The sequence below is a fragment of the Carassius gibelio genome, chromosome B19 (assembly GCF_023724105.1).
Source record: "Carassius gibelio isolate Cgi1373 ecotype wild population from Czech Republic chromosome B19, carGib1.2-hapl.c, whole genome shotgun sequence".
Taxonomy (NCBI): domain Eukaryota; kingdom Metazoa; phylum Chordata; class Actinopteri; order Cypriniformes; family Cyprinidae; genus Carassius; species Carassius gibelio.
Window position 1 is genome coordinate 7,006,128 of NC_068414.1, and position 23,240 is coordinate 7,029,367.

The following is a 23,240-nucleotide window of genomic DNA, read 5'->3' on the forward strand; positions in this document are numbered from 1 at the left end:
GGTTCGGCCAGTGCAACAGCCGAAATCCCTAGACGAGTTGCCAGTCTGGAATCCATGAAGTCGCCCTCCGCTCCAGAGTCAATCAATGCTGAAACCTGGAAAACAGCTCCCCCAAACTGTACTGAAGCTTGGAACTCTGAACGGCCACCAGGTGGCAGTCGAGTTGTAGTGACGCTCACCATGCACTCTCCCTTGCATGAAAAGCGTCACCCTGCCACAGGGCACGCCGCTACCACATGACCCGCCTCACCACAGTACAGACAGAGCTGATTATCCAAGCGATGGCGTCACTCTCCTATTGTCAGCCGTGCTCTCCCAATCTGCATGGGCTCCTCCTCCGGGAGGATGCAGCGTTGAGACATCGTGTCACATGCTGCTGCATACGGAACCCCGGTGACGGGTTCATGGGGAATCCCCTCTCTATGGTGCAGAGAACGGAGAGTAATCCGGTCATCGACCCGAATGGCGAGATCGATAAGCCCATCCAAGCCAGGGGGCAGCTCAAGTGAATAGATCTTGTCCTTCACCTGGTCAGCCAGGCCGTGGAGGAAGTGATCCCAGAGAGCCTTCTCATTCCAGCCGCAGGACGCGGCGAGCGTGCGGAACTGAAGAGTAACCGGACACCGACTGCTCTCTCTGCTGAAGCAGCGATAATCAATCAATCAATCAATCACCTTTATTTATATAGTGCTTTAAACAAAATACATTGCGTCAAAGCACTGAACAACATTCATTTGGAAAACAGTGTCTCAATAATGCAAAATGATAGTTAAAGGCAGTTCATCATTGAATTCAGTTATGTCATCTCTGTTAAGTTGAAATAGTGTCTGTTTTTATTTGCAATCAAGTCAATGATATCGCTGTAGATGAAGTGACCCCAACTAAGGAAGCCAGAGGCGACAGCGGCAAGGAACCGAAACTCCATCGGTGACAGAATGGAGAAAAAAACCTTGGGAGAAACCAGGCTCAGTTGGGGGGTCAGTTCTCCTCTGACCAGACGAAAACCAGTAGTTCAATTCCAGGCTGCAGCAAAGTCAGATTGTGCAGAAGAATCATCTGTTTCCTGTGGTCTTGTCCTGGTGCTCCTCTGAGACAAGGTCTTTACAGGGGATCTGTATCTGGGGCTCTAGTTGTCCTGGTCTCCGCTGTCTTTCAGGGCAGTAGAGGTCCTTTCTAGGTGCTGATCCACCATCTGGTCTGGATACGTACTGGATCCGGGTGACTGCAGTGACCCTCTGATCTGGACACAGACTGGATCTCGTGGCCACGGTGACCTCGGAACAAGAGAGAAACAGACAAATATTAGCGTAGATGCCATTCTTCTAATGATGTAGAAAGTACGGTGTTATGTGAAGTGTTTCCGGTTCCGGTTTACCTAATTAATGCAGCCTAAAAATCCTTTAACGGATTTGGATATTAAAAGCATATTAGTATGTTATGTGTATGCCAGGTTAAAGAGATGGGTCTTTAATCTAGATTTAAACTGCAAGAGTGTGTCTGCCTCCCGAACAATGTTAGGTAGGTTATTCCAGAGTTTAGGCGCCAAATAGGAAAAGGATCTGCCGCCCGCAGTTGATTTTGATATTCTAGGTATTATCAAATTGCCTGAGTTTTGAGAACGTAGCGGACGTAGAGGAGTATAATGTAAAAGGAGCTCATTCAAATACTGAGGTGCTAAACCATTCAGGGCTTTATAAGTAATAAGCAATATTTTAAAATCTATACGATGTTTGATAGGGAGCCAGTGCAGTGTGGACAGGACCGGGCTAATATGGTCATACTTCCTGGTTCTAGTAAGAACTCTTGCTGCTGCATTTTGGACTAGCTTTAGTTTGTTTACCAAGCGTGCAGAACAACCACCCAATAAAGCATTACAATAATCTAACCTTGAAGTCATAAATGCATGGATTAACATTTCTGCATTTGACATTGAGAGCATAGGCCGTAATTTAGATATGTTTTTGAGATGGAAAAATGCAGTTTTACAAATGCTAGAAACGTGGCTTTCTAAGGAAAGATTGCGATCAAGTAGCACACCTAGGTTCCTAACTGATGACGAAGAATTGACAGAGCAACCATCAAGTCTTAGACAGTGTTCTAGGTTATTACAAGCAGAGTTTTTAGGCCCTATGATTAACACCTCTGTTTTTTCTGAATTTAGCAGTAAGAAATTACTCGTCATCCAATTTTTTATATCGACTATGCATTCCATTAGTTTTTCAAATTGGTGTGTTTCACCAGGCTGCGAGGAAATATAGAGCTGCGTATCATCAGCATAACAGTGAAAGCTAACACCATGTTTCCTGATGATATCTCCCAAGGGTAACATATAAAGCGTGAAGAGTAGTGGTCCTAGTACTGAGCCTTGAGGTACTCCATACTGCACTTGTGATCGATATGATACATCTTCATTCACTGCTACGAACTGATGGCGGTCATATAAGTACGATTTAAACCATGCTAATGCACTTCCACTGATGCCAACAAAGTGTTCAAGTCTATGCAAAAGAATGTTGTGGTCAATTGTGTCAAACGCAGCACTAAGATCCAATAAAACTAATAGAGAGATACACCCACGATCAGATGATAAGAGCAGATCATTTGTAACTCTAAGGAGAGCAGTCTCAGTACTATGATACGGTCTAAATCCTGACTGGAAATCCTCACATATACATTGAGTACATACAGATAATGCTCGTGCTGCCTCAATACCGCGTGCCGAGCGGTCAAACACCTTGCGCAGCTCCCTCGAGAATGCCTCAAACGACGCACAACAGACATGTTTGCTGTCCCACATAGCCGTTCCCCACTCTCTCGCTTGACCAACCAGGAGAGTGATGACGCACGCCACCCGGGATTGCTCCGTGGGGAAACAGGAAGGCTGGATAGTGAAAGTCAGCGAACACTGGGACAGAAATGATCGACATGAGTTGGGCTCACCCGAGTATGGAGCGGGTGGATTTAGTCGCGGTTCCGCGTGGCGAGGAGCAGGTGGGACAGACGGGGCATCCGGAACAGACGGGGCAGCTGAGGAACTGGCCTGCAGCTGGTCAAGCCATTCGGCTAGCCGGTTGAGCTGGAGAGCGATCTGCGAGTAGGCGCGACGAGAAGCTGCAATTTCCTCCTGCTGTCGACCCAGAAGAGAGCCCTGCTGCTGAAGTGCTCGGCGCAGCTCCGTTTCCTCTGCTGAATTCATCCTTGTTGAGTAGATTCTGTCACGGGTGCGTACTAGACAGAGGACTCAGATGCAGAGTAAAGAAAAAGGAGAATCTTTATTCTCGCAACAAAACACAAAATAACATAAACAATAATGAACTGCTCTGGCACACACAGAGATCTCTGAGCTGGCCGGCCCACTGCAGACCACTCGCACTGCCGGATCTCCGAATTACGGATCCCTTGACACAAGAACAGAAGATGAGACTGATACTGAGAATAATGCAAAACATGGGCAAAGACAAAACAATCTACTCACGACCACAGACAGAAAAGCAGAGACATATAAAGGGAGTGGGGGAATGAGTGACAGGATGGGAAGAATCAGCTCGTGATCTGCACAACCCCGCCATGATCAGTGCTGATTGCCCAGACCACGAGCTACTGAACAGACAGGACAACACAGACCACAGGGGAAGCTGAGACGGCACCCTGCACCGTGACAGTTTCTAATTAATTTCCAATATCATTAATATGCAATATTAATGGTGAGTGAATAATATGAATATCATATATATTATTAGGACATTTTTTGTAAGTAATTTGGTAGCATAGTATTTTTTAGGGGAAGTATCAACAATGAGAGGTAAATGTTGTTTGGTATCATATTAAATTACGTTTTTATTAACAAGATTCGGGAGGAGCATGTCAGATACTTAGCCTAATCGACACAGGTGGACCATAATCAAGTAATCAATCCCATAGTATAAATATAGTACTTTATATTTTATGCCAGTATATAAGTACGTCCGAAAGTATATTTTTCGATTATTGGTGATTCCATAGGCTATTTTCGTGCACCTGCATGGTTAAAATGGCAAATAGTAAGCTCAGACAAGAATAAAGAATCTTTCTTTTACTCCACCCATGCACGATTACATTGTCAACATGTACCATCGATCTCACGTACAGACAATATGATGATTCGACAATGACCATATCGCTGATTCATGGCACCTATTTGGGGTACACTGGCACAGGAAATCCTATTTATATTTTGCACACTTAATTTAGAATACAATGACTGCACCAAGCTTTTTCTGACTCGTTATCGGAAGCAGCTCACTGGATTTGCTAAACAATTATTCAAGTAAGCCTCACAGCGTGTACCCTCGTAGGCAACCAAATCATCCTTAGTATCGAACTCCTTGTCAGGCGCTGCACGAGTGCTCCCGGTTGAGCCAACCTTTGCCTTCTCCGTTCAACTATCAGCAAAGCTTACTCATATGACATCACAAGTATTAAACTCCTGTCAGATGCTTTCCCGCTTAAGCAATATTGGACTTTCCATCCGACCACCAGTGAAGCTTACCCGATTAAAGCCCGATTAACCCAAAAAAAAAAAAAAAAATTTCAATCAGCGACACTTACCTATCGAACACCAACGAGTACATCGCAGCTAAAACAAATTTTCCCTCTGATGGCAAGATGTACCCACCCAATACCACAAGTTACGCTTTTGCTGAACACCAACGAGTGCTTCGCTGATAAAACAATCTCAATTTTCCCTCTGATGGCTGGAGAGACTACCCATCCGGTGTTGCAAATATAATAAATAAATAAATAAATATATATAAATATATATATAAAAATAAAATCAATAAATAAATAAAAAAAACGGATGCCGGCCATAGCCTCCCGGCCAGATAACCTTACCTTTTCTATCCTATATGCCATTCTGTCTTACGTACGGAGAGATTTACCCATCCAATGCATGGAGTTGGGGCTCCCATTGGATGTAGGTGAGAGCCTCCCATTTAGACAACCTTACCTTTTCCGTCTTTTGGCCAGCAAGGCTTAACCGTTCGATTCCGGGAGCTAAGCTCCTGTCGGACGAAGGTAAGAGCCTCCCGGCTAGACAACCTTTTCCGTCCTTCAGCCAGAGAGGTTTACCCATCCGATTCCTGGAGCTAAGCTCCTATCGGACGTCGGTCAGAGCCTCCCGGCTAGGCAATCTGACCTTTTCCATCCTTGGCCAGCGAGGCTTACCAGTTCAATGCGAGTGCTCCCATCGGATGCTGGTGAGAGCCTCCTGGCCAAACAACCACTACCATTCCACGTGGTCTAGGTCGCAAAACCCAATAAGCAAGCCATCCGATGCCGCAAGTACCAAACACATAAATAAACCCTCCTTCCTTCCTCCGGTCGTCAAGGCTTACCCGTCTCATGCCGTGAGTACCAAACTCCCATAAGACGTCGACGAGAGCCTCACAACCACACAAACTTACCTTTTCCATCCTACTGCCTGCGGGGCTCACCCAGTTGTTTCCGGAAACAGGAAGTCCCTGTTGGATGCTGGCGAGAGCCTCCTGGCCACCTAATGTTACCTTTTCTGTCCCACATCCAGAGAGGCTTATCCGTTCGATGCGTGTGCTCCTTTCGGACGCTGGCAAAAGCCTCCCGGTTAGACAACCTTACCTTTTCCTTTTCTATGGTCAGCGAGGTTTACCCATTCGATGAGTGTGCTCCCTTGGGACGCCGACGAGAGCCTCCTGAACAGACAACCTTTACCTTTCCACTCTACGGTTGGTGAGACTTAACCCGTTTGATGCGTGTGCTCCCTTCGGACGTCGGTAAGATTCTCTTGGCCACGCAACTTACCTTTCCATTTTACTGTAGGCGAGGCTTAACCGTCCGACGCTACGAGTCTCAACCTCTCGTCAAATCCTGCAAAAAAAAAAAAAAAAAACTCTCAGGTATCCTCACATCTTTTAACCCCGCCTGGCGAGGCTTACCCATTCGATGTTCTGAGTTTAACTGAAGAGAGAATGTATTTTGTTTAAAGCGCTATATAAATAAAGGTGACTTGACTTTACTTGACTTCTCCAGACCACTCGCCATAAAGTTGAAAGTCCAGTTAAGCTTGCTGGTTACCTTGCATGTGCCTCAGACACTTACTTTATTCAATCCCAGCCATCAAGAAGCTATCTAAGTGTTACGGACGCAGACACAAAACGAGAGATCTAGTTGCAATGTTTAATGCCCCATCGGATGCTGCGAGAGTCCTCCCAGTCGGGTTTTCTTTTCCACTCTCCCCTTCCGGCGAGGCTTACCCGTCTGATGCGTGTGCTCCCTTCAGACGTCTGGCGAGAGTTCTCCCGGTCGGGCCTATGCTTGCTGGCCACAAGCGAGTCTCATCCATCCGATGCCATGAGTCGGGATCTCCCTTCAGATGTCGCCAGAGTCCTCCTTTTCGGCCAGCCCAAAGCTTTTTATCTGCCAAACCGAGAGGACCCATGGTCAGCATTAGGCCCTTTGCCCACTGAATAGCAGGGGCTATCAGCCAGTAGGGCCCGTATGCCGACACCGTGACCTATTCTGGTTAAGGCAACTCACCACAACCACAACCACGCTGCTCCTCCTCATCGGCCGGTAGGGCTCACCGTTCCAGCGGCACAAGCTCCCGTTGAGCATCGGCTCGAGCCCTACCGACCGGGCGCCCACAACCATGTAGTTCAGTACCTGCACCCTGTAGGGCCTACTCTTCCAATGCCTAAGTCGCTCCCACCGAAGTACGTATGCTATACTTGTGGGGGCGTTCTTTAAACTGGCGGCTGTCCTCTTGTACATTTGCTTTTTGGGGGGTACTCTAGGTTCGGGCCATCCCCGAGCTCGGAGCCCTTCCCCGGACAGCACGCCAAATACGCATACCATACCTCAGCTAATTATATGTAAGCATGAACTAGTGAAATAGTGTTTTGTGCTCTTTAAAACAAAGTAGCCTATACTTGCAATTGTAAACTAGTTTTTCTGCTGTTTGGTTCATTGAAAAAAAGAAACACTTCTTTTTTAAATTAGCAGTATTTTACATCCACATTCTATTGGGTTCTAAGGGGTTAACTAGCTTTTATAATATGGAGCACATTGTCCACCAAAAATCCTGCTCTTCAAGAATACAGGACTATATAACTAAAATGGATCTTTACTAAGTGTACTTTTAATAACTCTTCCAAATAATTGTAATCATCTCTCTCTCTGTCCTTATGTATAGTCAAGCCAGGTTGAGTTAGCAGTGAAGGAGAGCACCTTTGATCACCAGGGAGTCAGTCAAGAGAGATAGAGTACATTGGTCCACTTGCACTGGGTCACTGGTTCTCAGCTTTGTAAGGGTTTTGGGGAATGGAACGGTAGACATGCACATCTACAGGGACCACAAGGATGGTGTACTGGTTGGTTGTGTCCAACCGATTGTGGTGCCAGGGCCCTTTTTTTGTCCCAGTCCAGCCCTGCTTGGATGTTAAATCACCAAACTCTTTAATAAAGTCAGCCAGTACAAACATCATAGGGTATTTACCATTAACATTTGATTCTCTGGATAATGTTATATGAAGCACCATTATCCAAACGAGTTATACTTGAAGCCTGCCCTCTGAGAAATCCTGAAAACGTTGTTATAAATTGAAGCAACTCCTCCCCCTTTGCCTTTTGGACGTGGCTCATGATTATAACAGTAATCTTGGGGGGGTGGACTCATTTAAAATAATGTAATCATCAGGTTTTAGCCAGGTTTCTGTCAAACAGAACACATCTATATTATGATCAGTTATCATATTATTTACAAAAAGTGTTTTCGTAGAAAGGGATCTGATATTCAATAAGCCAAGCTTTATCATTTGTTTATCCATATTGCATCATATTGCATTTTTTATTTGTTGAACCTCAATTAAATTATTACTCTTCAATTGGTTTGGACGTTTTTTTTGTATTTTCTAGTTTGGGGAACAGACACAGTCTCTATAGTGTGATATCTAGGTGAAAGAGTCTCTATGTGCTGAGAATGAAATGACCTCTGTGACGGGAGGCAGCTAGCAGATGTTCGTTTTAGCCAGTCTGTCTGCTTCCTGACCTGGGCCCCAGTTAGTCAAGTATAAACACTAAGACTATTTGCCATATTTCTAGAGAGAAGAGTGGCGCCACCCCAGGAGGGATGAAGACCATCTCTTTTCAACAGGTCAGGTCTGCCCCAAAAGCTTGTCCAATTGTCTATGAAACCTATGTTATTCTGTGGGCACCACTTAGAATCTGCTATGCATCTCATCACCACGGTAAGCAGGGAGGGGACCAGAGCATATTATAGTGTCTGACATCATGCTTGCAAGTTCACACACCTCTTTAATGTTATTTTTAGTGATCTCCGACTGGTGAAGTCGAACATCATTAGAGTCGGCATGAATAACAATCTAACATGGGGAAGTCGTGGCCTAATGGTTAGAGGGGTGGACTCCCAATCAAAGGGTTGTGAGTTCTAGTCTCGGGCCGAACGGAATTGTGGGTGGGGGTAGTGCACGAACAGCTCTCTCTCCACCTTCAATACCACGACTTAGGTGTCCTTGAGCAAGGCATCGAACCCCCAACTGCTCCCCGGGCGCCGCAGCATAAATGGCTGCCCACTGCTCCGGGTGTGTGCTCACAGTGTGTGTGTGTGTGTTCACTGCTCTGTGTGTGTGCACATTTTGTGTGCATTTCGGATGGGTTATCTCTCACATCCTGCACTCTTCTCTCACGCACATCGACAGCAATAACAGGAACTATGTAAGGCTGCTATTTATTGACTATAGCTCAGCTTTTAATACTATAGTCCCCATAAAGCTAGCTTCCAAACTCATAGACCTCGGACTGAATTCTTCACTCTGCAACTGGATCCTTGATTTCCTCACCGGCAGACCTCAAGTGGTGAAACTAGGCCAGTACACCTCCAGCTCCATCACCCTGAACGTAGGAGCCCCACAGGGCTGTGTCCTGAGTCCCCTGCTCTACTCTCTCTACACACATGACTGCGTGTGTTCGCACAGCTCCACATCTATAATCAAATTTGCTGATGATACTGTGGTTCTGGGCCTCATTCACAACAATAATGAGACCGCATACTTGGATGAGATAGAGAAATTGACATCATGGTGCCAGGACAACTGTCTCTCTCTGAATGTGAGCAAAACTAAAGAACTGATTGTGGACTTCAGGAAGAGACAGCAGCAGCCCTATACTCCTCTTACGATCAGCGGGACCCCTGTGGAGAGGGTGAGCAGCTTCAAGTACCTTGGTGTAAACATCTCGGAGGACCTCACTTGGACTACTCACATTCAAACACAGGTCAATAAAGCCAGGCAAAGACTGTACCATCTGCGACAGCTGAGGAAATTCAGGGTCTCACCAGCAATCCTGAAAACTTTCTATTCTGGGGCTATAGAAAGTGTATTGACTCAGTTTATCTCAGTGTGGTATGGGAACAGCTCCAGTCAAGACTGCAAAGCCCTGCAGAGAGTTGTGCGCTTAGGTGAGCGCATTTCAGGGTCTGCTCTCCCCTCTCTGCAGGACATCTACCTCAAACGCTGCAGAAGTAGATCTGCAAAAATCATCAAAGACTCCACCCACCCCAGTAATCATATTTTCCCTTTGCTGCCATCTGGTAAGCGCTTCCGTAGCCTGATGGCAAAAACTGAGAGACTCAGGAGGAGTTTCTTCCCCAAGGCCATCAGACTCTTAAACTCTAAACCAGCTTCTTAACATCCTCATGCCTCCACTTAATGTTCACTTTATCTTTTTACTATATTCACTACCTCACATAGACACACTGACAGTGTCGCCCTGTTTTGCACATTTGCTTCTTGTACATTCCTGGGTATCTTAATATTTAAGACTACAGTAAAATGCATATATGCACATTGTACATCCCTGTACATCTTAATATTTAAGACTACAGTTTACACTCATGCACATTATTTTGCATTCTATATTTAATTCTACAATATACATTTTTTATATTTTATTCTTATATTTTTATTGTTTACTTTTATTTCATTCTTACATAGCTTTATTTATGTATATGTTAATCTGTGTTGTTTTCTTTAATAATTGCACTGTCCATGGAGCGGACCTGACTCACATTTCACTGCTGGTTATATATGCTATATATAATTTTGTATGTGACGAATAAAAATCTTGAATCTTGAATCTTAAATGCAGAGCACAAATTCTGAGTATGGGTCACCATACTTGGCTGAATGTCACTTCACTTTCACTTAACTATATTTACATTTAGCATTAGCCAGCACTTTTAAATTTGCCAAGATTTCAGGCACTCTGGCTCCCGGTAAACATTTGACCATGGTGGCTGGTGTCTCTATATTCACGTTCCGTACAATAGAATCACCAATAACTAGAGCACTTTCATCAGGTTTCATCACATTTGCGAGATTCTATAATGCCTGTGTCCTCTCGAGTACTCACCTCAGCTGGCCTGTAATTCTGGACTTGCTCTCTGTCAATCATGCTTGCTGCGCCATTCCCCTCTATGGGCCGGATACGTGCGCTTAAGTGCTTATCAGTTCAGTTTCCCTCTTGGCAAACCTTGTTGAAGTTCCTCCCTTACCCTCGGCAGTCAGGTGTGGTGGAGCACCAGATGCCAGATCCAGCACTTGAGTGTATGACCAAGGTCAGCCCTTGTGCTGGGCTAGATGCCCATGTGTAGTGATTATCCCTTTAGGTGATCACACATGTGTATTCTTTCACGGTACTCCTTCCCTCACGGTAAGCCTGTGTCTTTCCCTGGCAGAGATCTCTCTGCCGTCTCTGCTGTGTAGTGATCTCAGCAGGATGAGGTTATGTACCGTTCCCCTACTTGGCCATGTTTTCCCAGTGTTATCCAATTCTCACTGTACGGAAAAGCAGTAGCGGGTTCCTCTGCCTAAGCCCTGTCCTATCTTCCACCCCAACTGGTGTGGGGGGACTTGCCGGCTTTCGCAGGGCACTGGAGGGTGTCAGCGATACAAATCCCAATTTTGTCAGTCACTGACGTAACGTTGAATGTGACTGACTGAAAGGGAACGTCTGGATTACGTATGTAACCCTCATTCCCTGAAGGAGGGAACGGAGACGTTACGTTCTGTCGCCACAGTTGCTGTACCACCGTTGTATGGCTGAGGCACACCGTCGTGGCTCGACAGCGAAAAACTGAATGTGCGACTGCACGTGCACTCCTTTTATACTGCGCTGCGGGGCGGGGTGCGCAATGCAAATATCGCATGCCAATATTCATTGGCTTGTTTTAACACTCGAATCCGATTCGTCTTACTAGCGATATCCCAATTTCATCAGTCACTGATGTAATGTCTCTGGTCCCTCCTTCAGGATACATATGGTGAGGTTCTTAAAGACATTGTGACGATCTCCCCAGTCTAGGGTAGAGAAGGAACAGATGAGAGAAAAAAACCCATTCCAAATAAGTTAAACAAATTGTACATCTTCAGAGCCCCTGTCTCCCAACCCAACACTGATTCAACACCCAAACCATAAATCAAGCAAAAATAAAGATTTATTGATGAAACATAAGAAACAGTAACAAAAAAAAGATCTATATGGAAGCAATTAAATTCAGGAGGGGGTAAATGCCAAAATAACAAACAAAAATAAGTCTAAATACTTTAATAAACTAAATAACCTAAAAACAAAATAACGATGCTTACTACCCATAAACAATAGAAAAGAATATATAAAAATAAATGGCACCCACCTCCCTACAGCTTCCTTAAATCAAAATGTAAAGTATTTTAATAAAAGAAATAAAACATGGAAAAACTGACCCTGCACTCAGGGATTCAAAAAAAGAGTCCTACAACAATTAACTACCAAAAGAAACCACGTGTCTGCTACAGGTGACAGGGACTCTTTGCAAGAGAGACAGAGGGAAAACCTCCCATCCCTCCTGCACTGGAGAACTAGGCAGCTTTTATGATAGGAGAACAAATTTCAAGGGCAAATCAGCAGAGGTTGACACTTAACCTGGCAAAAAAGAGACAAGAGATACAACAGGCATACACAAAGATACGTACAGTTACGTAACAGACATACACACACCTAAGATGTTAAGAAGAATAAAATGGACTGAAAACATGTAAACCAATTAAAACTCTATAATATATTAAATCATTGTAATAAATAGAGTGGTAAAAAAAAAACATTGACAGTGTCACATCGTTGCTTAAGTGAAATCAAGTAATTTATAAGACTGGTTTATTCATTCTTTGTACTGTATACATGTAGAAAATATCCGCATTTGTGCATCAATGTCTGTAATTTGTGCTGTAGTTGTGAAAATATTGGGTATCTTATCAAAGTTGAAGGCTTATTAATATTGGTCAGTGAGTCGTATCTGATACAAAGGATTCGCGAATGAAACTATGGCCACAAACACCATAAACTTAAGTGAATTGAAAGTTAACCTTCTAACCAAAGTTGCAAAATTGCAACAAGTCATCATACTTAATAAAATACAGTGTAGTTCCTAATATGGTGTGATATCTGATATAAGAGATGACATAGCTGAATTCAATGATGAACTGCCTTTAACTATCATTTTGCATTATTGAGACACTGTTTTCCAAATGAATGTTGTTCAGTGCTTTGACGCAATGTATTTTGTTTAAAGCACTATATAAATAAAGGTGATTGATTGATTGATATCTATTTTGATTTCCTACCACTAGATGGCAGACATGTAGTACTTTGACTCTAGACCAACATTACATCATGTTCCAATTCAAAGAGTTCAAGGAAATAGCAGAGCAAGTGAGGTCAGTTCATAGCGTGCAAGTAAATTGTGAAAGAAATATCCAAAGGGCTAACAAAAAGTTGTACAGTGACAATGTGTTGGAAAAGTTATTCGCCTATTTTGACTCTGAAGGGGAATATTTGCCTTTTTGAAATGAAAATTGTGGTCTAATAGTCGTGCTTCTCCTGGTACATCATTGCAGTGCCTTTACACCTTTGCCCACCTGTGATGCACACCCTCTAAGTGCCGCCGGCAGAAAAAGTAGAGGTGCAGTCAGTGTGGAGTAGGCCATGCAATGACGTACCATACTCTCAAGAACTATAAACTGTGTCACCTAGATACCTGACTGGGCAGATAGCTGGTCAACTGATCAAAAAATAGGTACATCTCATTTACTATGGCCCAGTAGTATATTAACAATTTACTACTTTCTCCTGTTTTATTGTTGATTTCCTCTTTTGTGATCATTTGGAATGAGGATAAAAAGACAGAAAAAGAAGAAAAAAAAAATGCAAATAAGTTCAAACATCAATTCAATGTCTAGGTGGTTGTCCTGCTTCGTTAATAAACAAGCTACAGGTAGTCCAAAATACAGCAGCTAGAGTCCTTACCAGGTCAAGAAAATATGATCATATTACCCCAATTTTACAGTCTCTGCACTGGATACCTATTACGTTCTGTATCAGTTACAAATTATCATTACTTACCTATAAGACCCTTAATGGTTTAGCTCCAGCGTACCTAACTAGCCTTCTACCACGCTACAACCCATCACGCTCCCTAAGGTCACAAAACACTGGACTTTTGGTAGTTCCTAGGATAGCAAAGTCCACTAAAGGAGGTAGAGCTTTCTCACATTTGGCTCCCAAACTCTGGAATAGCCTTCCTGATAATGTTCGGGGTTCAGACACACTCTCTCTGTTTAAATCTAGATTAAAAACACATCTCTTTCGCCAAGCATTCGAATAATGTATCTTTTAAATTGTGAGTGTAGTTGCATCTGATCAAAGGTGCATTTTTATTCATTAGCTTGGGTTAAACTAATTTTAATTTGTTGGATCAGCAGCTATGCTAATGATGTCTCTATGTGTTTCTCTGTTTCTGCTGGGATCTTCATCCTGTGGTAACTAAGATTTACACAAGCTCCAGTCTGGATCCAGAACACCTGAGAAGAGATGATGCTGACCCTCAGAGGACCCCAGATGATGCTTATTAATTAATAATATTAATAACGTTCATCGTCTGGCTGACTACGTATTATTATTATCATTATTATTATTATTTTATTTTTTTCTAAAATCCTGTCAAACATGCAAAAACTACTAGCTACTACTAAATATTGTAGAAACATAATTTTCTGTAAAGTTGCTTTGTAACGATTTGTATTGTAAAAAGCGCTATACAAATAAACTTGAATTGAATACTATTTCCTGAATATTATGAAATATTGACATGGCAGTCCCCTGATGGTGTCATAATATGCAAATTAGATGAGTATATTTACACCCCACATAAGCTTTCGGTCATGCTCAACATTTATTTATAGTAGGTCTATATCTTTAAGCCCTTTCAAGCCACAAGCTTTTTAAATCTTGTTGTCGAAATCCAGCATTAAAAAAAAAATCCTGGCACCTAGGTTAATAATCAGCAGTATGCTTTTACACAAATAACTTTATTTTTTAATGTTTTGATATGTATTGATACAAATTACTTATTAGAATTTTTATTGATAGAACATGGCTTTGAGTTGTTAGAAAATAAATGCATTGAGAGAAGTTGATTGATTACGTCAGGAACTGATGAATTAATTAATTTTTGAACCAGTTCAATGAGCCAATCTGTCCGAAAAGAACCAGTTCGTGAAATCAATCTGACTTTGCATCACTAATGCAGGGTAATGATATCCAAAGTGATCAAAAACACAGTTAATCAAGACTTGACATAGCATGGAGAAACAAGAACTAGATCAAGAACATACTCACAAAACAGTGGTTACACAAACAATACTCAACAACAGACAAAGTAAAAACATTAGGTCTATATACCAAACGATACAGGCCACGTCACAATCCCAACGAGAAACAACTGTTTTAAAAAACATGACTAAATCATCTAATCATTACTTGATATATTAGATGTGTTTGACTTCATGTGGTGCTGCACAGGATGATTGGCAAGAGTTGCAGTTGGGGTTAGTGATGGGGAGTTCGGATCATTTTACCGACTCTGACTTTTCAGTCTCGTTCAGCAAAATGAACAAAGTTTTTTCAAGTCATTTCATTCATTTTAGCAAAATGTATTTAAAATGTTGTTACGTTTTCCTGTAGCTCAATTGGTAGAGCATTGCATAACACATGATAGGTAAAAACTGATAGCCTGTAAGTCACTTTTAATAAAAGCGTCTGCTAAATGCATAAACTTAATTTAAAAATGTTATGTGTTACTTCAACACATCTAGTACTTACACAAACGTTGATCACACTACAAATACAAAACTAAAATGCTATAAGATACAGAAAAGATTAATTCATTCTTTACCTGGGTCTTCAGTCTGTGATTAGCTCACCTCACCTCTTGTCCGACAAGTCTTCGGGTTCAAGTCATTCCTTAATCACGTGACAGGTCCATACGCTAAACCATGCAGTCCGAGCCGGAAAGAGAATTGATTAGTTCATCTCATGAGTCTTTCGGGTCTCGGGTCATTCCTTAATCACGTGACAGACCCATATGCTATTTCTGACATTTCTGTCACTGTGTTTTTGTTACTTTTTCTTGAGCAAACTTGACATTTTGGTCTTATATATGTACAAGAAGATTGCTCAAAAAGGACATTATAACAAATTAAAAGCAAATCCTAAACTAACACTATAGTTCTATAGTCTAATCTGAAGGGTGAACTCAAAATACATAAATCATACAACAAGGTCATTTTTGAAGATTAGAATCCACTGTAAAAAAAAAAAAAAAAAACACCAACAGAAAAAAATCTCTTCTTTATCAAAGTGATTTCGCCATCATATGGACAAAATGTAAAGCATAACCAATAATTGTGATAAAAATAATAAGTACTATGCACCCATTTGTAAGGGAGGTTGTAAATTAACTAATTACTCTAGCCAATGTTGTCACGTCACATGACAAAAGAACGAACAACCCGAAGACTCATCAGATGATGAACTAGTCAATTCTCTTTCCGGCTCAAGACTGCATTGACTGACACAGGTGAACTATTACTAGCAGAGCAGAACCGATAGAATAATGCGCATGCACGACTGAACGAATCACTCCCTGAGACGACTCCTTCTTCCTGAGTCACATTAAAGATTCATTCAAAATGAACGAATTGTTCAAGAATGGCACATCACTAGTTGGGGCGGAAACGAAAGTGGAGATATCGAGACAGACACTGCTCCCAGTAGTGACGCTCATGTGGTGTTTGCATACTCAAATACACAGACATTCCAGAACCGTTTTCATGAAACAACAGAACCCCTTTTTATATACTGCTTAACACAGAGCCATCTGTTCAAGAATAACATTCACACAGAAATAACAATTCAGACAGAATTTCTAACTGGCATGCAGCCACTGATCAGCCGCTGATAATTTATGCAGTGGCACATTAAGTCTGATACATCTATTGATTAAGGGAGTACATGGCCAGATACATGAGGGCAGGGGAATCACATGACAAATCAGGAAACAGGACTAAACTACAAAATAAAAGACAACAACACAAAAACCCAAAAACATTTTTTCAGATGTTGACTTTTCAGAATCTTCTCCTCCAGCATTTGGTCCGCGTGTTGCAACTTCTGTCAAATGACAATTATACACAACTTAGTGTAAGCACAGATTATATACGTATATATATAAAAACAAGATCCCTTTCTGAAACAGCTTTTAGATATTTACATGAATTCAGTAAAACTAGCAAAAAATTGCAAAACTAACTAACAAAACTAGACATTTACAGCTTGACATTAGTTTGGTCATGTTTTTTGCAGAAATGTATTGGTTTTGTGCAGGGATAGAAAGTTTGACAAGGTTTCTCCTGAAACTGATGGAGCAAGTACATGTTAACAATATAGATAACACTGGTCACAATTTTAGAACTATTCTCTTTCAGAAATACATTTTTATGAGCTCAATTCAAATATGACAATTAAAACAAATGACTGGCTGCTGTTTTCAAGATATTTAATTTTTTACATTTTACTTCCATAGTAGCTGTCACCTCTCCTGGTTATGTAACAGTTTAAAAATCAGCAAAACATATATTTATATGTCTTGTCTCCAATTTTACAGCAAAAATAAACACGATAGGCTTTCTTAACCATTTCTTAACTGTGCCTTTTTGATGCTAAAGTAACTACACCACTGTTCACACCTTTCATAACTCACTCATCCTTCTCCATTCCCAATTCAAGGGTGATACTGTATATACTGACTCAGTAGTATAACTTGAAAATTAGAGCCAATCAAACATTTTAAGCAAAATTTTTATTCTCAGTGACTCAGGATGAGTAAAGTTTGACTACATTTATTTCAGAAGCATTTTGGCTGTAGACCAGTGTGGAAAATAATGTCTTCTAAACAGACAAATGTTAAATATAAGAGTGAACATTAAATCTAGATAACATACACACATACACACACACACACATTTAGTTTTTTTTCATACAAAAGTGCCTTCCACTTCCATACATTTAAACTGTTATTCCTTGGTAAATGTAGTACCTGTTTCGCTTAATCCATAAGGGTCAATCATAGCTGTGCAGTTCTTCTCTGATGTATCTGATTAAAATGCAATGCTTTGTTAAAAAGATGATTGATCATGTGTTGACTAAAACTTACAGCATGTTGCACCAAACAAACCTTCAGCATCATAACAGAAGGCATCATATTTTTCACTGTCTTGAATTATTTTGATGATGCCGGTTTTGTTGCCAGCACAGTTTGTATTTTGGATGTGACGGAGTATCACCACCTCTGAGTCGTTTATCCATCCATACCTGCACACAAAATGTAAGTTTATATTAAGATGGAGCTCATGGTAATAATGATCCTGTATGTTTAATTTTCATTTAGATATAAGACTAAATCAAAGAACCTGCACGTCTGAAGTCCTTTATTGTAGGCTTTTTCCACCTGCTCCAGACTGGCTAGTGAAGAGGCTAAATGCTCACACAACCTCCTGGCCTCCTCAAACATCAGACTATAGCGTTCTCTCCCCTCCACGTGAAACACTCCACCAAAGCTGCAGCTCCTTGAGTGTACAACTGCAGGAGAAACAGGAAATTAATGATAGGTCATCGTGAGTCAATTTTATTCATACAGTAGGTGGACAACCGAAATGCCTTCTACCGCTTCCGAAGGGCCACAGCGGTAACTGCAAGTCAGTCAGGTTTTAAAGTTATCCACAAAACTGTAAGTTTGTAAAAGGAGATGAAACAATGAAATAAAACAACAATTAATTACATTATAATATAACAATGTAACATACTTAAATCCATTAGAAAATGTACAGTGAGTTAATTTCAAAATGTGGGACAGTCTTCGGCTGCAGTCTACTCATCAGAAATTAATAAAGCCTTTACACAAAGGCACTTACTGCATGCTATTGTTATTAAACAGTCATTACAGACGCTTTCATCCAAATTTATATATATATATAGATTAAAAGCTAAATGTTTTCATTTCGCTTTGTTATTGGCAAAATAAATAAATAAATCCTTCAGGATCCATATGCAGAGCAAAATGAGAATTGTCCAGTATTTAGAAATAATTTTTATTTACTTTGCTATTATTCTTGATATTTCAAACTGAATTATGCATTTACTGTGTGACCCAAAATGGAGTATTTTCAGTTTCAGCTGATTCATTAGAAACTGCGCGGGCGTACACCGTGCCATCCAGCGTGAGTAGTGGTCCACTTTGGAATATTTTTTGCTCATTATGATTTTTTTCCATCAATACTGAAACACACGTTAACCTATGAATAATAGTTAAGCTTCAAAATGTGTAACTTCACAAATATGGAAACGTTTGGATTTGTCCCCAGTGAGAGCCCAACCTTACCTTATGTTTTGCTTTATTATTATTATTATTATTATTATTATTATTATTATTATTTTGTTTTTGTTTGTAGCTAAGCCTATATTATTATTTTATACTGCAATTAAATGTATCTATTAGAATTATATATTTTTAATTATTGTTCTTTTCTGATAATTAAATTTAAAATGATTTATTTATTTGAAGTGAGGGAAAATAAAAATATCCTGTTGGTACATTATAACATTATTAGGCATGCCGTTATTATTTCTGAATTTAATAAAATGTGACTTATACCTGACTCTTATTTTATTCTCTCTCAAAAACTTTATTTTTATAATGTTTTTAAAAAACATGCAGCAAATGAAAATAGGCGATTCATTAGTTAAAATGTGTTACTGTGGGTTAATCTATGTTAACTATTTAAATGTGTCACAGCCACACCTTCTACACTCCCGGAATCGGACACTTACGCCACACCCACTCGTCCCCAATCACCCGAATTCTGAACTCCTGTGCATCATCACCAGAACCACATATAAAGCCATCAGTCACCATCACTCATCGTCTGGTCTTGCACCGATCTCCTCACTTGCCTGAACGCCATTATTAAACCTACCTGAACTCTTGAACCCTCTTCATCCTCGTCAGTCTTCCTGTCCCCATCGTCTTCATCTGAGCACCATCTGGATCACCGTTCACCATAAGGGAAGTTGTGTTGTCACCGTTCTATCCACGTGTCAAGATTCACCTGTGTCTGAAACCTCTGATTCACATTAAACTACCTTATCACTGAATCCTCTGTGTCCTCGTCTGTGTCTGACAGAAGACCAGACCGCATGCAGAGCTCTTCGGACACGGGCGAGGACCGCACCGCGGATCCCTTCACCAACTGGTTCACGCTGTACGGTCCTCACTGATGCAACAAACTCCCCCTTCTTCACTGGCTGTCAACAACTCAAACACCGCTACAACTCAGGTCACTTCTTCAGTTGCCCCTGCGAGTCCCATGGCCAAACCAGCGACATACAGCGGCACGGCGGAGGATTGCAGCGGGTTCCTGCTACAGTGTTCCCTCTATATGGAATCCAACTCTCATTTATTCACCTCCAAACGCAGTCGAGTAGCTTTCATCATCAACCTACTCTCAGGTAAGGCCCTCCAATGGGCTGAATCTCTCTGGGACTCGAACTCACCTGCCTTGGATCCGTCACTAACTTCTGTTCCCAGTTAAAATCCGTCTTTGGCCATCAAACTTCTGCATTGTCTGTCCATGACCAATTATTTACCATTCACCAACAGAGAGATGAATCTGTGAGTGATTATGCCATGCGCTTCCGTACTCTCGCTTACATAAGCGGCTGGAATGAAACTGCCTTAATTACAGCATATCACCACGGATTGAATGACAAGATACAAAGTTTGATAGTTGTGTACGAAGACTCACTAGGACTAGAGAATCTCATTCAGAAATCCATTCGAGTTGCCCAGAGACTCACTGCCTGTCATCCGCTCACTCCCGCTGTACTTCCTCCGCCCGCTATACCATCTGTCGCTCCTCCAGCACCTGAACCCATGCAAGTGGACTCTCACCATCTGTCCGCATCGGAACGTCAGCGGAGGATCAAAGCCGGGCTATGTCTCTATTGTGGGGGAGATGGACACCTCTTACCATCCTGTCCAGTTCGACCTCCACGCCCAGCGGTGAGTACCATCCATATACCTCCTCAAACTGCTCATCTAACTAAGACCTGGGTTACTCTAAGACACCTTTGCTCTTCTGTTTCAGTACAAGCCCTCATCGACTCCGGTTCGGCGGGGAACTTCATCAACCGGCAAACCTTAACTCGTCTCAACGCCAAACATCACCGAAGCCCTGTCGAACTCAAAGTAACCACCATACAGGGAAAGCCGCTGGGCAAGGGTCGTGTCCACTATTTCTCCCCCACAATCATCCTCCGCGTGGGACTCCTGCACGAAGAAGACATCACGTTCATGGTGCTGGAGGAATCCACCGCAGACATCATCCTGGGACGCCCCTGGCTTAACCTCCACCAACCTCACATCCATTGGCCCACTGGCGAGATCCTGAAATGGGGAATGTCCTGCCATCATACCTGCATCACTGCTCCAGCTAAAATCCCCAAGGTCAGTCCTCCCTTAAGGAAGTCTTCCCTACCGGTCCAGTCCACATCAGTGGAGAGCCCCGACACGAAGATGGATCATATCATCCCTCCTGCATATATCGGGCGTTCCAGGATGTGTTCAATAAGCGGTTGGCAACGAAGCTACCACCTCATAGGCCATGGGACTGCGCCATTGACCTCCTGCCTGGAGCAACCCTTCCTAAAGGACGAATCTATCCCCTGTCCATCCCGGAGCAGAAGGCCATGGAGGAGTATATACAGGAAGCCCTCGCTCAGGAGTTCATCCGACCATCTACTTCCCCTGCCGCTTCCAGCTTCTTCTTCGTGGCCAAGAAGGACGGAGGCTTGAGGCCGTGCATCGATTATCGCCACCTCAATTCACAAACCGTCAAATTCAGTTATCCTCTTCCCCTGGTCCCAGCGGCGTTGGAACAACTACGCGGAGCCAGGATCTTCACGAAACTGGACTTGAGGAGCGCCTACAACCTAATCCGCATCCGGAAGGGGGACGAATGGAAGACCGCTTTCATCACTCCTTCCGGGCACTATGAATACCGGGTCATGCCGTATGGGTTATCCAACAGTCCATCCGTCTTCCAAAACTACATGAATGAAGTCTTCAGAGATTACCTTAACAAGTTCGTAATTGTCTACATCGACGACATCCTCATCTACTCCACATCCAAGCAAGAACATATCCATCATGTCATCCTCGTACTCCGAAAACTCCGGGAACACCACCTTTACCTCAAATCCGAAAAATGTGAGTTCCATACGCCCTCAGTCCAGTTCCTAGGTTACATCATCGACCCATGTGGCGTGAAGATGGACCAGGGGAAGGTGGACGCCATCACACACTGGCCTCAACCCGGCTCCATAAAAGAACTTCAACGCTTCCTGGGCTTTGCCAACTTTTATCGAAGATTCATCAAGGACTACAGTTTACTCAGCTCCCCTCTAACTTCTCTCCTCCGGAACTGGCCCAAGTCTCTGTCCTGGAACCCCGAGGCCACTGAAGCTTTCCACCTGCTCAAACAAGCCTTCAAGACCGCTCCAATCCTCATCCACCCTGATCCCAGCCACCAGTTCATCGTGGAAGTGGACGCCTCATCCACCGGGGTCGGAGCAGTCCTCTCCCAGCGGCAGGGGAATCCACCACGACTCCATCCATGTGCCTTCTTCTCGAAGAAGCTATCCCCGGCGGAGCAGAATTATGACATCGGTAACCGTGAATTACTGGCCATTAAGCTGGCTCTGGAAGAATGGCGTCACTGGCTGGAGGGAGCCCAGTTCCCTTTCGAGGTGGTAACCGACCACCGGAACCTGGAATACCTCCGTGAAGCCAAAAGACTGAATCATCGCCAAGCTAGATGGGCCTTGTTCTTCACGAGATTCAACTTCAAGGTCACCTATCGCCCTGGCTCCCAGAACAATAGAGCCGACGCCCTCTCCCGTCTTCATCAAGCAGATCCCGAACCCGAATCTCCAGAACCAATCCTCCCTCCAGCCATGATAGTTAGTCCTATCCAGTGGAGTATTGATCATCTGATTGCACAGGAAAACCTTCAACACCCTGCTCCGCCGGGAGGTCCAGAAGGAAAACTCTTCGTCCCCCCTCAACATCGGATTACCCTCCTGGACTTAGCTCACACCTCTCCGGGCTCTGGACACCCAGGCAGGAGGCGGACCCTCTCGCTCCTACAACAGCGTTACTGGTGGCCATCGATGGCTCTGGATACGGTCCGCTACCTCAAAGGATGCTCCGTCTGCGCCATAGCAGACACCCCTAGAAGGCTCCCGGAAGGTAAACTGGTGCCTCTGCCCATTCCTGAACGTCCATGGACCCATATCGGCATTGATTTCATGACTGACCTCCCTCTCTCTCAAGGCTACACCTGTGTACTGGTAGTGGTCGACAGGTTTTCAAAATCATGTAAACTCATCCCTCTCAAAGGACTCCCCACTGCGTTCGAAGCGGCAGAGGCACTATTCCACAACGTCTTCCGTCACTTTGGCATCCCAGAAGATATCGTCTCCGACAGAGGCCCCCAATTCATCTCTAGAGTCTGGTCAGCTTTCTTCCGTCTTCTAGGGGTGTCCGTCAGTCTCTCCTCGGGATACCATCCTCAGACCAACGGCCAGACGGAGCGTAAGATTCAGGAGCTGGGGAGGTTCCTGAGGATTTACTGCCACCGTAACCAGGACTGTTGGAGCCAGTACCTACCCTGGGCCGAATACGCTCAGAACTCCCTCCAGCAATCTACCACCGGGCT

At 43.0% G+C, this 23,240-nt stretch overlaps 2 protein-coding genes across 3 annotated transcripts in view; one reads left to right on the forward strand and one right to left on the reverse strand.

Moving 5' to 3' along the window:
* LOC127979215 (uncharacterized) overlaps positions 1–23,240 on the forward strand; it is a 143,377-nt gene that overhangs the window by 86,685 nt on the left and 33,452 nt on the right. The window lies entirely within an intron of this gene.
* Positions 16,234–18,063, reverse strand: LOC127979234 (CD44 antigen-like). Its single transcript, XM_052584570.1, has 4 exons — positions 17,877–18,063; positions 17,642–17,778; positions 17,504–17,560; positions 16,234–16,578 (listed from the first exon to the last, which is right to left on the reverse strand). Exons 1-4 carry the CDS (start codon positions 17,975–17,977, stop codon positions 16,472–16,474), a joined length of 402 nt encoding a protein of 133 aa, XP_052440530.1. The 5' UTR covers positions 17,978–18,063; the 3' UTR covers positions 16,234–16,471.

Bases quoted from the DNA above. Each gene is read 5' to 3' on its own strand.
- LOC127979234 (XM_052584570.1), bottom strand. From the start codon at position 17,977: ATGTTTGAGGAGGCCAGGAGGTTGTGTGAGCATTTAGCCTCTTCACTA. The intron at 17,561-17,641 runs GTTTGTTTGGTG...CATTTTAATCAG, and splicing joins CTTCTGTTATGATGCTGAAG to ATACATCAGAGAAGAACTGC. The intron at 16,579-17,503 runs GTACTACATTTA...GTCATTTGACAG, and splicing joins TTATGGATTAAGCGAAACAG to AAGTTGCAACACGCGGACCA.